The 12,813-nt window shown below is 29.0% G+C and overlaps 2 protein-coding genes across 2 annotated transcripts; one reads left to right on the top strand and one right to left on the bottom strand.

Moving 5' to 3' along the window:
• Positions 1-158: 158 nt before the first annotated feature.
• LOC105365706 (E3 ubiquitin-protein ligase SIAH1) lies at positions 159-3,494 on the bottom strand. The gene is made up of 5 exons (XM_011503938.1): positions 2,772-3,494; positions 1,883-2,144; positions 1,374-1,613; positions 1,066-1,258; positions 159-692 (listed from the first exon to the last, which is right to left on the bottom strand). The coding sequence occupies exons 2-5, from the start codon at positions 2,109-2,111 to the stop codon at positions 515-517; spliced, it is 840 nt and encodes a 279-aa protein (XP_011502240.1). The 5' UTR covers positions 2,112-2,144; positions 2,772-3,494; the 3' UTR covers positions 159-514.
• An 816-nt stretch (positions 3,495-4,310) lies between these two features.
• Positions 4,311-9,811, top strand: LOC105365705 (dnaJ homolog subfamily C member 2). The gene is made up of 8 exons (XM_011503937.1): positions 4,311-4,519; positions 5,196-5,480; positions 5,570-5,954; positions 6,227-6,590; positions 7,089-7,319; positions 7,421-7,763; positions 8,042-8,235; positions 9,413-9,811. Exons 1-8 carry the CDS (start codon positions 4,471-4,473, stop codon positions 9,461-9,463), a joined length of 1,902 nt encoding a protein of 633 aa, XP_011502239.1. The 5' UTR covers positions 4,311-4,470; the 3' UTR covers positions 9,464-9,811.
• Positions 9,812-12,813: the final 3,002 nt, after the last annotated feature.

Below are 12,813 nucleotides of genomic sequence, written 5' to 3'. Positions count from 1 at the left end.
GCACGATTATCATAAGATCGATATTTTTATAAATAATTTATAAATATATATAATTTCTATCGGCATTTTAGTTTTTATTCACGTTTGCCTCTTTCTAAAATTAATACGATTTTATCAGACACGAGAATTACTAAATTTATGACATATTCCTTGCATAAATTTATTAAAATTGAAATCTTGGAGAAGTAATTATTTTTAAGAAACTGTATGGAAATAAGAAACGAAAAAATGCAAAACGAATGATATATACTATATGTTTGTTTTTTCTTTTTCTTTTATAGAAAGTTAGTATCACAAACACTCGTGTTCTCTAGTATTTTTCGATCAAAGTCAATACATGTCTATGTATATAATGTTTTTTGAGTTATACTCATTATTCATACACAATCGTATCAAAATTTTGTAGTTTTGATCCTCTGTTTATTCAATTACCGAACACTCACACCAAGTGTCGTTTATCAGCACTGTCATAGGCGTGAGAAATTCAAAATCCGGAGGATGACGTAGCTTTGCCTCATACCATCGATATGGTGACGTTAATACCGAGATTGCCATTATCGGCAAAGAGTTGAGCGATCGAGGTATCGAAGACGAGGCAGTCCGAGTTGAGGATGGCCGACGAAACACCTTCGTGAATTGAGCGGGGCATCGCCTCCCAAGTTAATCGTCGCCGATGGCCGTTTAGTTCCAATCTGCAGATAAATTATTTTATTAATAAATAATTAATTTTTATGGATTATTAAAACATACGCATTTATACTAGAAATTTTTAAGAAAAGTGGTGTAATTTTAATTTAATATAATTTTAGAACTTTCCAAACATTTAAAAATAATTCAAAATATTCAAAGATACCTTTTTGATAATGAGTAAATATGAATTAAATAAAGAGAATGTGAATTTTAAACATAAAACGTTAAATTGCATTAATAAAGTTAAATAACAACATAAAAATAAATTATAATTTAGTAAGCTATTATATACAAATACTAAACATGAATTTTAATCATTAATAATTACATCGTAAATTTTTTATAAAAATTAATGAAGTGTTCTATAAGTGTCACCTGTAAGCAAAGTTTTCTGCTTGCTTTCTTGAACCAATGAGTTGAACAATGGCAAAAAATTGTTGGTGTCCATCATACTTTTCTTGCTTTTCAAGTACAAGCATAAAGTGATGTTCGAAGCAGGACTGCATCATTACCCAATCCACTGCTCCTGGTAAATTAATATCGGTGGCCAAGAAAACAATGTCTTCACCTTCAAATGAAATTTATAATTTACCACATTTAATGGATAATTTATGCTTCATTGTTTTTAATATAAATTCTAATAATCACTTTAAATTAGATATTTTAACTTTTATAATATGTACCTTGAAGGGTTGTGATACTTTTATGGCTCATTACGAGATGATTCATAACCAATTCTAAAGATCCCTGCCATTTACAAGAGGCACCTGGGCAGGGACAACTGTACGGACGGAATTCACAGGTATCCTCATGATCAGGTTTTTCTGTATGCACCAATGTTACTGCGCAGCCACTAGTTGAATACTTGCATGGAAATAAGACATTACTAGCTACTTTCTCCATTGCAAGATTACGAATATTTCCTGTAACGAATCATGTAATTATAATTGATTAAACGATGTTAATAAATTAAACGATTGTGTCATATTAAATAAAATATGAAATGAAACATAATACTTATGAATAATTATTCTTTTTTTTTTCCAATGAAATTTTCATTGTTTAAAAATGCAAAAATTTTATCACGATAATATATAATATATCAATAAAATTATTGCGTACTTTTAGTTTTGAAAAAATTAAATACATGCAGATTTATTAAAACAAATTAATATTTGTACAAGATACTAACCCAGAGGCCCTCTGCATGTAGGGCAACAATTGAGCTTAGGTCTGCAATTACTGCAAACTAAATGTCCACTTTGACACTGCAGAATTGGTGGTAGAACATAATCAAAGCACACAGGACATTCGAACAAACTAGCCAGATCTGTCGAGCTACTGAGAGCCGAGACAGACGATGTAGAGGTGCTAGCGACGCCACGGCCTCGCTTTCCAGAACTTATATTAAGCTGTGACATGATTCCTTCATTCACAGCTCAACTACTTGATATCTAATACAATGAATTACAAAAAAAGTAACTAATCATTAAAATCTAACATAATTGTAATTACAAAAGAATGAAAAAGAAACGAAAAAGACCAAGGTTTACTCTAATTTTTAGAAAAATTCTGTTTACAATTATAAATATGTAAATTAATTTTAATTTTATATACTTTGTATTTAAAAAAATAAATAAAAACAGAATATTTATTATATTATATTGAACGTTCTGAATATAAATAGTTGCTTATGAAAGCATATATTATAAGCTATATAATTTGTATCGTGAAACTTGTAATGCAAGCTTCGCATATATTTAAAACCAATTTATTAATGAAAATTTATAATTAATTATTTTCTAGTTATTGGGTTAAGTTGATATTTATTTTACTAGTATTTGGGTTAGTGATTGAACAAATTGTTCAGAGATTCATTGCTTATACTACCTTCTAATACGGATAAGGCAAGAGATTGCTTTTAGGGACACAAACACAATTTTCATAATTTATAAAATTGCCTCCGATATTCTCGTAATTTTCAGCAAATAGAACAATTATACATGCTATTATGGAGAATACGTATTATTGTTACGATGCTCGTTATCGCGATCTCCTCATAAAAATAAAATTCATAATACCAAAACGAAATCCGCAGCAACGGCAGAAACAGCAGCAATAGCAGCAATAGCAACAGCAATAGCAGCAGCAACGTTGAGCTCCAAATCAATGTTTAAACGTCAGAGCTTCAGCGGCAGAAGGGGCTGCGGTAGCAGCAGCAGCAGCAGCTCGTATCCAGGATCGACGGAAGGCACTTGAGAGCTGGGCTGTGGAGCTGCTTCTGCCAGTAGCCGCTGCGTATAGCGCAACTGCCCTGGACTCATGGATGACGAGTATCACGTCAACGCAGTCGATCGAAGTCAAGGCTGAGTGCAAGCACGACGACTGCACAAGGACGGCTTCGCTCTGCTACGTCCTGGGCCAATTCGACCTCCAGCGCGCGCTCGACCGCGACGTCAGACCGTTGGTCAACTGCCTCATAATCGCAAACTCCTTGGTGGGTGTTTGCTCCGCGCCTTCCGCCTCAGCTTCGCGAACTCTCGATGAGCACGTCGATAGACACGGATTGTAATGCCTCGATGAATAGTTGCGCGTCCGTCTAGCCGATTCTAACCGCGACCGACGACGACTTCACTTATCCAACGACACTGCCACTCCTTACCCTCCGAATACACTACACGCGTAAGCAGTCGCATACGTGTAAGAGGCTTTATTACGTGGGTACGCAAAAGCTACGGGACTAGGGAACACGACGATTACACCCAGCAGTCGCCATTTCGATTTATACGATCATCGCTCTCTTGGCATTATTGCTATCTCTCTTTATCGCGCAAGTGAGACGAGAAATAGAGGTACTGGCGATAAGAGAGAGAGAGAGAGAGAGAGAGAGAGAGAGAGAGAGAGAGAGAGTAAGTAGTGGTGACTCGTCGTAGGCTGTCGTAGGCGTGAGTAAGCTCGAGAATGTGTATTACGCTGCTATCTTATAAAATCGTTCGCCGCGGTCAATGACTGTCAACGTGGATTCCCATTCTACTTTAAATAGGATCTTTAATCACTGGAACCTTTTATTTTTATTGTATCCAATCAGACTCTCTCGATGGTTTTTCGAATAACACTCGAGCTTATGACAAACGGATTATTGATTTTTTCAGTTCACCTTAATAGAAAAATCTTAAATATTTTATGAAACATATCCAACTATTACGTAATGCAAGGCATTTTTACATAAAAGCAATTACACACTCTCTTCTTCGTTTCGCATGCTTTCTTTAAAGTTGATTAAACGGGGCAATGAGCGCATTCTCAAACGTTTCTCGAAGGCCACTTATTATGCAGCGCTTTTCATGCTTTTATAACCAGTTAAATGCCGTTTGAGAAATTTTACTCACTAATTCAGTAATGGCCCTCTCTTGCAGTTTTACAAAATTATAGAAATTTTCTCGAAAATATAATAATAGCGTGCGTTGATTGACGATTAATGACAAAGCAAATACCCGTCAATCTTGCCATACATTAAGTTAAGCTTCGCAATGCATATATAAGAAATAAAACAAATACAAAAATAATAATATCAATAATAATAATAATAATAATAATAATAATAATAATAATAATAATAAACTTGTCGCTACCGTTTGCTGACTGTACCGACGATTGTCTGACAATATTTCCTTATATTCCCGTTCGCGCGCGCTGATTTCTCAATTTCCCGGTGTGGTTCACTAATAGCTAGCAACAAATAAAACTAGTTGATACGGTGAATAAAAGTCTACGCTCGATATGGCGAAAACGGCCAGATCTGAGCAATGCGCTGTTCGTTCGACGAATTGTAAGTAAAATGCATCGACGTATATCCGATCCTTCATCGTTCCTCGGTTATTCGTCTTTTTACTCTTATAGCCTATTGTGAGGTTATGTTTATATGTGCGTTTGTTTGCAATTTACTCGTCACTTTCCTTCGCGTAAAAAAGTAAAAATTTAACTTTTGCGCCATAATTATTGACGAAAATTTTAAAATACATTGTATTTTATGTCACAACTCGGGACATTATAAGTGTCGTCACCGTTGTCCGTGAAACACTGACGTTTCCTAGACTGTAAGCACGTGTATAGTACTTTAAAATTTCACAAGGATAGTCTATTTGCTAATTATAAGAGTCCCGGATTATTTTCAGATCACTTTTGACTTTCGTATTATTTTGCATGTATCGTTCAATTTTACAACTTATGAATGAACTTTTATTTTTATTTTTTTTTGTTGATCTTTTATATTATATTACAAGTCGCTTGTTCAAATAAATATTTGACATTTCACGAGATGGTTTCATATTACATATTAAGTATTTATTTATAGAAAATAGATATTCAGCTATTTTCTCATACTCTACCGCATATATTCTATTGCTGCATATTTAATGTATTTATTGCACACAATATATTCGATAATTTTATTGATAAACAGCAATTTTATATAATTAATAAAGCACACAATTGCACAATTCCAGCTAAAGAAAAAATGGAGAAAGCAGCCTCTAATTCTTTAATAGTATATGTGTCTCATAAAGCATGGTTGAAATCAGTAATAGAAGGAAATCATGGTAGAGTAGATATAACTGTAAACTATCGGAATAAAGACGAAGAAGAAGATTTTTCTACGTATGAATTTGAGGACGATATTCTTTATTTAAGATCTTTGGATCCAAAGCATTGGAAGGAACAAGATCATTATGCTGTTCTTGGTATTAAAAATCTTAGACATAGAGCCAATGAGGATGTTATTAAAAGAGCATGTGAGTATTTGATTATAAATATTATAGAATGTATGAATTGAAGAAATACATGAATTGTATTACCAAATTTTAATTGTATATAATTGTAGATAAACATAAAATCTTAAGACATCATCCAGATAAAAGAAAAGCCATGGGAGAAGAAATTAGATCCGATGATGATTATTTTACATGTATAACTAAGGCCTGGGAAACTCTTGGTAATCCAGTTAAAAGAAGAAGTTACGATAGCATCGATCCCTATTTTAGTGATAATTTGCCAGACGAAAAGGAAGTTAAAGAAAATTTTTATGAAATATTGGGCAAAGCATTTAAAGAAAATTCTCGGTGGTCGATAAAATCACATGTTCCACAATTAGGTGGCCCAAATACTCCAAGAGAGCAAGTTGAAAAGTTTTATATGTTTTGGTATGACTTTGAATCTTGGAGAGAGTATTCTTATCAAGATGAAGAGGACAAAGAAAGCGGACAAGAGTGAGTATTTACATTTGTAATATTTTATATGCATTGATATTACATTATATAATTTGTACATAAGTGTTATGTTTTATGGAAACTTTTAATTTAATGGAATACTTAAAATTAGATTTAATCAAAATGTTTAATTAACATAGAACAAAACTAATACAGTTTGTATTAGTAGTATCAACTGTAGATGTTTAATTAAGATTCAAGTATAAATCCCACTCACCACTGAATAATAAAAGTAATTTGCAATAACAATCAATTATACATTGTCTTGTTAGTCGAGAGATGCGCAAATGGATTGAAAAAAAGAACAAGCCAGTGCGTCTAAAGAAAAAGAAAGAGGAAATGGTTAGAATACGTAACCTTGTGGACATGGCGTACAGTCTTGATCCGCGGATCAGGATGTTCCAGCAGCAAGACAAGGACAGAAAACAAGCGGCAAAACGTGCTAAGCAGGAAGCTGCTAAGGCACGTCAACTCGAGGAGGAGCGACTTATTCGGGAAGCTGCCGAGAAAGAGCGACTCGAGAAGGAGAAACGCGAAGCGGAGGAACGTGCCAAGGCTGAGGTACTCAAGCAAGAGCGAGAAGCTCAGAAGAAAGCTCTACGCCGAGAGCGAAAAAACTTTAGAGACTTATGCAAAGTTCGTATCTTTACATGAAACTATGATTAAAAAATGTTTCTAAAATTGACTTTCTTAAAATACTAGTGGAAATTGTAATATTATTGAAAAGTATTTTTGACATCTAATTAAATAAGTCGTAAATTGTATAGTACAGTATGTATTTACGTTTTTTATCTATTTTTTTTTTTTTTTTTAATATAAAAATGTGATTTTAAAGTAAAATATTTATTGCTTGTAAAGTGCTTTTAGATCAACTACATGCACATTTCAATTTTTGATCATGTAATAAAGTTTGAGTAAATTTCAAAATTAATTAATAATAATTAGATAGATAAATAAATAGATGCAGTTTTTGTTAGTTTAAATCAACTTTGACAATAATTCTTTTCTATTACAAGTTTAACAAAGTGTTTTACAAAAGAATCAATAGTTCATTTACTTTCCTTATATTCTAATCGTTCAGTGTCTGAATTTGCCAGTTGCTCGATACGTGTAATGATGTTTATTTTCATTCAGGAACAAAATTATTTTGCGGAGTCGTCTGAGGAGAGTATTAGGCATATGGAAAACATAGAGAAGATGTGCGAATTATTTAAACTGGCTCAACTCGAGGAATCCATCAAAAATCTGAGATCCGAAGGTAAGACAGCCTTTATGAGAATAATGGGCGAAGTCGATCGGAGGATCGAGACCGAACGCAGAGCTGCTTTCTTACATTCGGACATGAAGAGTTCAGAGAATAAGCAGGTAAACATCAATTGTACATAAAGCAGAAAACATTCTTGACAAAATATTTTGTATTTTGTTTATTTAGAAATCGAGCTTTGACTATAAAACAAAAATTTTAGGTGAAGGGTCATTTAATGCCGTGGTCAGAGGGAGACCTCCAACTTCTAATAAAGGCCGTGAACCTTTTTCCTGCGGGTACGAATCAGCGCTGGGAAGTAGTGGCAAACTTTATTAACCAACACAGCAACTCATCGAGTTCAATGAAGCGGGACGCTAAGGAAGTACTAGCCAAGGCCAAGGATTTGCAGTCGACCGACTACAGTAAATCTAGCCTCAAGGAACAAGCAAACAAAAAAGCGTATGACAACTTCATCGCAGAAAAGAAACACAAAGACGTAGATGAAAGGATGCCTGCCTTCACGGAAAGACTTGAGAATCCACTCTCTAATGGCAAGCCTCATAGTGAGAATTACATTTTACTTCTGTTATATAAAAGTTTTATATCTTTTGACACCTTTTAAGATTAATTTCTTACTATTAATCTAGTAACTATACGTTTTCTAAAATTTTAATACGTGAAAATTGAAATTTATTTTATTTTTTAATCATTACAACTACATAATTTTATAATTCCATTAGTGTCTCTAAATTTCAATCTCTGCTAATTTTAATGGACTAAAGAGAATTTAGTTTAGATATAAGTATTATAATTACTATTATTTTTATGTTTCTGGTTCTAGCTGACAAACTAAAGGATATCGATGCAAGGGATAAGAAAGAAGCCCCTCCACCATCCGCACCTTGGACACCTGTTGAACAAAAGCTGCTTGAACAGGCACTTAAGACATATCCGGTTTCAGTTCCGGATAGATGGGTTCAAATTTCTGCATGTGTACCCTCCAGAACGAAAAAGGAATGCATGAAGAGATATAAGGTTCATACATATTTATTATTGATATTTTTAAATCAAATTCAATAAATTTTCAACATACTGATTATTTCACTAAACTTGTATATCTCGATGTTTTAAATAAGTAATTTTTAATTATAATGTATCTAGCATATCTAATTTTATAATTAAATTATTCATTCGTGATTATTTTTTATTTAAAATTTCTTTGAACAGTACTTTTTTACTATTTTATTATCTTAATATATTTTTACATTAAATGTAAAAATTGTTTTCGTAATTTTTTTTTAATTTATTTTTATTTATGCACTATTTATTTTTATATATATTTGCATTTTCTATTGAATTAAAAATAACGAGAATTAAATAGATAAAAATAATAAGTAATTATATGTGGAAATATGATAAATCCAGTTCTTTGGTAAATTAATTTAACATTGGAACAATATTTTATGAAATCTTGTTTATCATTCATAATAAACATATTATTACCAATATTGTTCATATAGATTAATTTATATATAGCTTATTTTAAAGATTAATTTAGAGATATTAGTATATAGATTATTATAAAGATTAATTTGATAAAGAAACATTAGATCATTTCTTTTCAGATTCGAATTCATATTTTCAAATTATTTATTTCTTAACTGTACGCAATAATTTTATATAAAGTATTCTTTTATACGTATAAATGCGTGCACACGCGCAGCACATATATACATCTATATGTGCGTGTGTGTGTATATATATATATATACATATATATATATATATATTCATTATAAGTAATTTAATAAGATCAAAATACAAAATTAAATTGAATTTATAAACGCTAAGGATCTTATGATCATTTATCAAATTCTCAAATATAATATATGGTCCACTTAATACAGATATATGAATTTAATAACAAAAGACTGAAAATTTTAATAATTAATACACTAATATTTAATAATATTTAACGATAAAATGCATACATGTTTTTGATATTGTAATTTGATGATTTGAAATAAATAATGAAAAAATCAAATGCTTCAATTTTTATCTTCAATTAGCAATATTTATTTGTAATTATATTGCAAATTTTTTAATAAGATAGAACCGGATTGTGCCGTTACTTTTATGCATCTAATAACATATAATAATTTTAATTAACTATTGTTATTTATTTATTATAACAAAAATTATTTCTTCACAGGAATTAGTAGAATTAGTGAAAGCCAAAAAAGCAGCCCAAGTACTGAAATAATATTGGCTTCAATGCAAATGGGAAATTAAAAACTTTAAGAGTGTTATTGCTTGTCGCCGTTTGTTCCAACGAAGCTATTTTTATGCAAATGAACTTAAAAAATAAAAATTGCAATCCGACATTTATTTGAGCTCACACTCAATTGTAACATAAATGACGTATTGATTGTATAAGACGTTTTTATATTAAAATAAGTTCGTTACTAGTGATAATGAGATACTTTTAAGAAGAGTGTACAAAAAAACAAAAATTATTCGAAAACTTAAGTCGTTGTAGATTAAATTTTTGTGACATCTTATTAAATGATCTTGTAATTAATGTAAGATAAGTAAAACAACAAAAAGTAAAAAGAAAAAAAAATAAGTAAATTGAATCAAGAAAATCAAAGTAGTTCTCATTGCTATTCTTCCTACCTATAAAGCAATTACGAAAAGTTATCATTATTTAGTTTGTTGAACATTCTGGATTACAAAACTAATTAATTTAAACTTAAATCATCATCTTATGATAAAAAATCACGAAATTTAGGATAGCTTAAATGCTTATATTTTAATTTGACACATTTTCGACAGTAACATCAACAACAATTTTTGTTAGTTTTTTATTCTTACTCGATCGTGCTCTTGTATTTACTTTTGTGTACTTTATACTGAGCAATTTTATCTCTTTCACACACAGGCGCACACACACACACACGCGCATAAACATATACATACATATGCATACATATACACCCGCAGGTGTTTTTCCTTAGTAAAAGAAAAGACATAGTAAAATTTTTCTTGTTCTTTTATACAATTGTTCTTACAGTTTTACTTATACGAAGCTTATATTTACCATTTCTCGTTTGCAATGAAAATAAGGAAATATTCAATATCATTCACAAACTTTTTAATGTATAGAATCATATTATTATAAGTTCTGTTGATTATGATTAATAATATCATATCGATATTTACAAGCTAGAATTGAAAAATGGTCTGAGTCTTACGTTTTTTTTGTTCATTTTTTTTCATTCTTAATAATCGACGGTATACATAATTGAATTGTTTGACTGTTATGAAAAATATGTTTGTATCGATTGCACGTTCAACTTTGCGCTTCTATCTGTCACAGTAATTATTTATTTATTTATTATTTTAATATTATTATTCATATCAATGTTATTTTTATTAAAATCGTACAAGTTTATATTTGTTTGTACGTCACAGACTGAAATTTTTCAGCAATTAAAGGGCTTTCAAAAACATGTATACTCACCGAATTGTATTCGAATGAATCGATATATTATAGCATTTTAATTTTTTATTATCTATTTTAAAAACTAGACGTAGTTAATTTTGGAATAATTTTATTGTGTTAAGCTACTATAAAAATCTATTAAACATTATTATAATTATTGCTTTAAGTTATAATGTCTTTTTAAATTTTAGAAAACAATTATAAACTTTTTTTTTAAAGTAAAATTTAATCCATACATATTTTCATAAACTGCTTAAATAGTATGTCAATAAATAATTTATTAATTAGTTAAAAAAAATAAAAAATAATTATTATTATTTACTTAAGTATGAATTTTTAATAGTATTCAGATAACAAAAAGATTTTTGCTTTTTTGGTACAACATAACATCAAATAAATATTAAATTAATATTTTTATTTTTGTACTTAAGTTTCGAACGCCTTTTATTCGCAACATTTCTTTCATCAAGAAAATTCTAAAAATTAGTTTTAAGTTATTAAGTTAAGGTATTATCAAATATGATTCTTAAAAAATGTCTAAGAATTAACGATTTTTATAAGCGATAGTGTTTGACTCAATTCAATGAAAGAATCAATATTAATATGACCAATTTTCAGAATTTAAAGAGTTTAATACAAACAATTGTTTTATTTATATACGTAGGACAAGGATAAAAATTTATAATCGTATAAAAATTTAAATTATATAATACTTATTTAAAAATAATTAAACCAAAAGTATTTAAACTATACATGTAACTAAAATATTTATATCTACTTCTTTCTGATCCTTAAAAATTTTTTTTTATATATTTTCTGTACTAGGTCTTATTTTTGGGTCTTTATAGTGGATCTTATAATAAGGTGCAACAAATTTAGGATATAAATTAGTTATTTTTACTTCTGCACGTTAAAAATTTTTTTAAACTTTAAAAAGGATCAAGTTATAAGAAGAATATACAATTCCTTGTTTGTATTAAGATTTATGTATGTGATTGAAGATTTTCGTCAATGAATTCGAAAACATAATTGTTTCTAGTACTATAAAAACATTATTTTTATGTTTTTTAATCAAATATATATAACTTGTTTAATATATGAAGTACTTAACTTGTCATAATTTAATATTTGATACTTAAAAATTTTTAAATAAACGACGAGAAGCAATTCGATCAAGTGATAAATACTTTTCGTAGTTTTGATAAAAATCTTCATTTACTTTAATTAGTTTATACTGGTGCATAGTTGGTTAAATTTGTATAATCGTTATGTATTAATAGTTTTATTTTTTCATGTTTTCCTCCCATTGCGTATAAATTTTATTTATTACATATAAATTTTCAAGCGTATCCAGAATACATTTCATTAGTTTTTATCGCCAAGAAGAAGGAACACCGTTGATTTTCTATTTTACTCATACGCAAGTTTAATAAATCATTAGTTTCTAAAAATGCGCTTATACATAAAAGCAATTTTGTTGCCATTTTGCAGTTAACTAATTTTCGTGTCTTTAATAATTATGAATTAATTTATTTCAGACTATAATATAATTAATTATAAACATATAATCAGTAAATTGCATGTATACAAATTTGTATCAGTAAGATGTGAAATAATTATTCATTTCATTGGAATTTTCCTAAATTTGGCATTTATTAAATAAATTTGATAAAAAAAAATACAAAATAAATTAATTATAAATTATTATTGTAAGTATTTTTTGTTCAGTGTATAATTCATTTATTTCTATTATAATGTAAAAAAAAATTTAACATAAAAGTTGTTAAATATATTACCAAATAATAATGCAAAGTATCCGATATTTTAAAATACATTTTTATGTTTCTTTACATCATATGCTTGATCGTATAATTATTTATAATATAATTTGTGTGTAATAAATAAAAATAAAAGATTATTAATAAAAGAATGATATTTTCATATTTTACAAAAATTTTTAAGTAATTAAAAAAAAAATTAACTACATTGTACTTCTTATTATTTAATAGTGAATTTTTTAAATATTATTCAACGTGAACTTTATAACTAACATACGTAATTTTTGTTAAAAAATTCTGCATAATTATGAATGAAATTTTTTTATACTC

The sequence above is a fragment of the Ceratosolen solmsi genome, unplaced genomic scaffold (genome assembly GCF_000503995.2).
Source record: "Ceratosolen solmsi marchali unplaced genomic scaffold, CerSol_1.0 scaffold53, whole genome shotgun sequence".
NCBI lineage: Eukaryota > Metazoa > Arthropoda > Insecta > Hymenoptera > Agaonidae > Ceratosolen > Ceratosolen solmsi.
Note: the sequence above shows the minus strand (reverse complement) of the source record. Positions and strands in the feature narration are given on the sequence as shown.

Bases quoted from the DNA above. Each gene is read 5' to 3' on its own strand.
- LOC105365706 (XM_011503938.1), bottom strand. From the start codon at position 2,111: ATGTCACAGCTTAATATAAGTTCTGGAAAGCGAGGCCGTGGCGTCGCT. The intron at 1,259-1,373 runs GTACATATTATA...TTTCATTTGAAG, and splicing joins AAGTATCACAACCCTTCAAG to GTGAAGACATTGTTTTCTTG. The intron at 693-1,065 runs GTGACACTTATA...ATTTATCTGCAG, and splicing joins GCAGAAAACTTTGCTTACAG to ATTGGAACTAAACGGCCATC.
- LOC105365705 (XM_011503937.1), top strand. From the start codon at position 4,471: ATGGCGAAAACGGCCAGATCTGAGCAATGCGCTGTTCGTTCGACGAAT. The intron at 4,520-5,195 runs GTAAGTAAAATG...GCACAATTCCAG, and splicing joins CGCTGTTCGTTCGACGAATT to CTAAAGAAAAAATGGAGAAA. The intron at 5,481-5,569 runs GTGAGTATTTGA...ATATAATTGTAG, and splicing joins GGATGTTATTAAAAGAGCAT to ATAAACATAAAATCTTAAGA.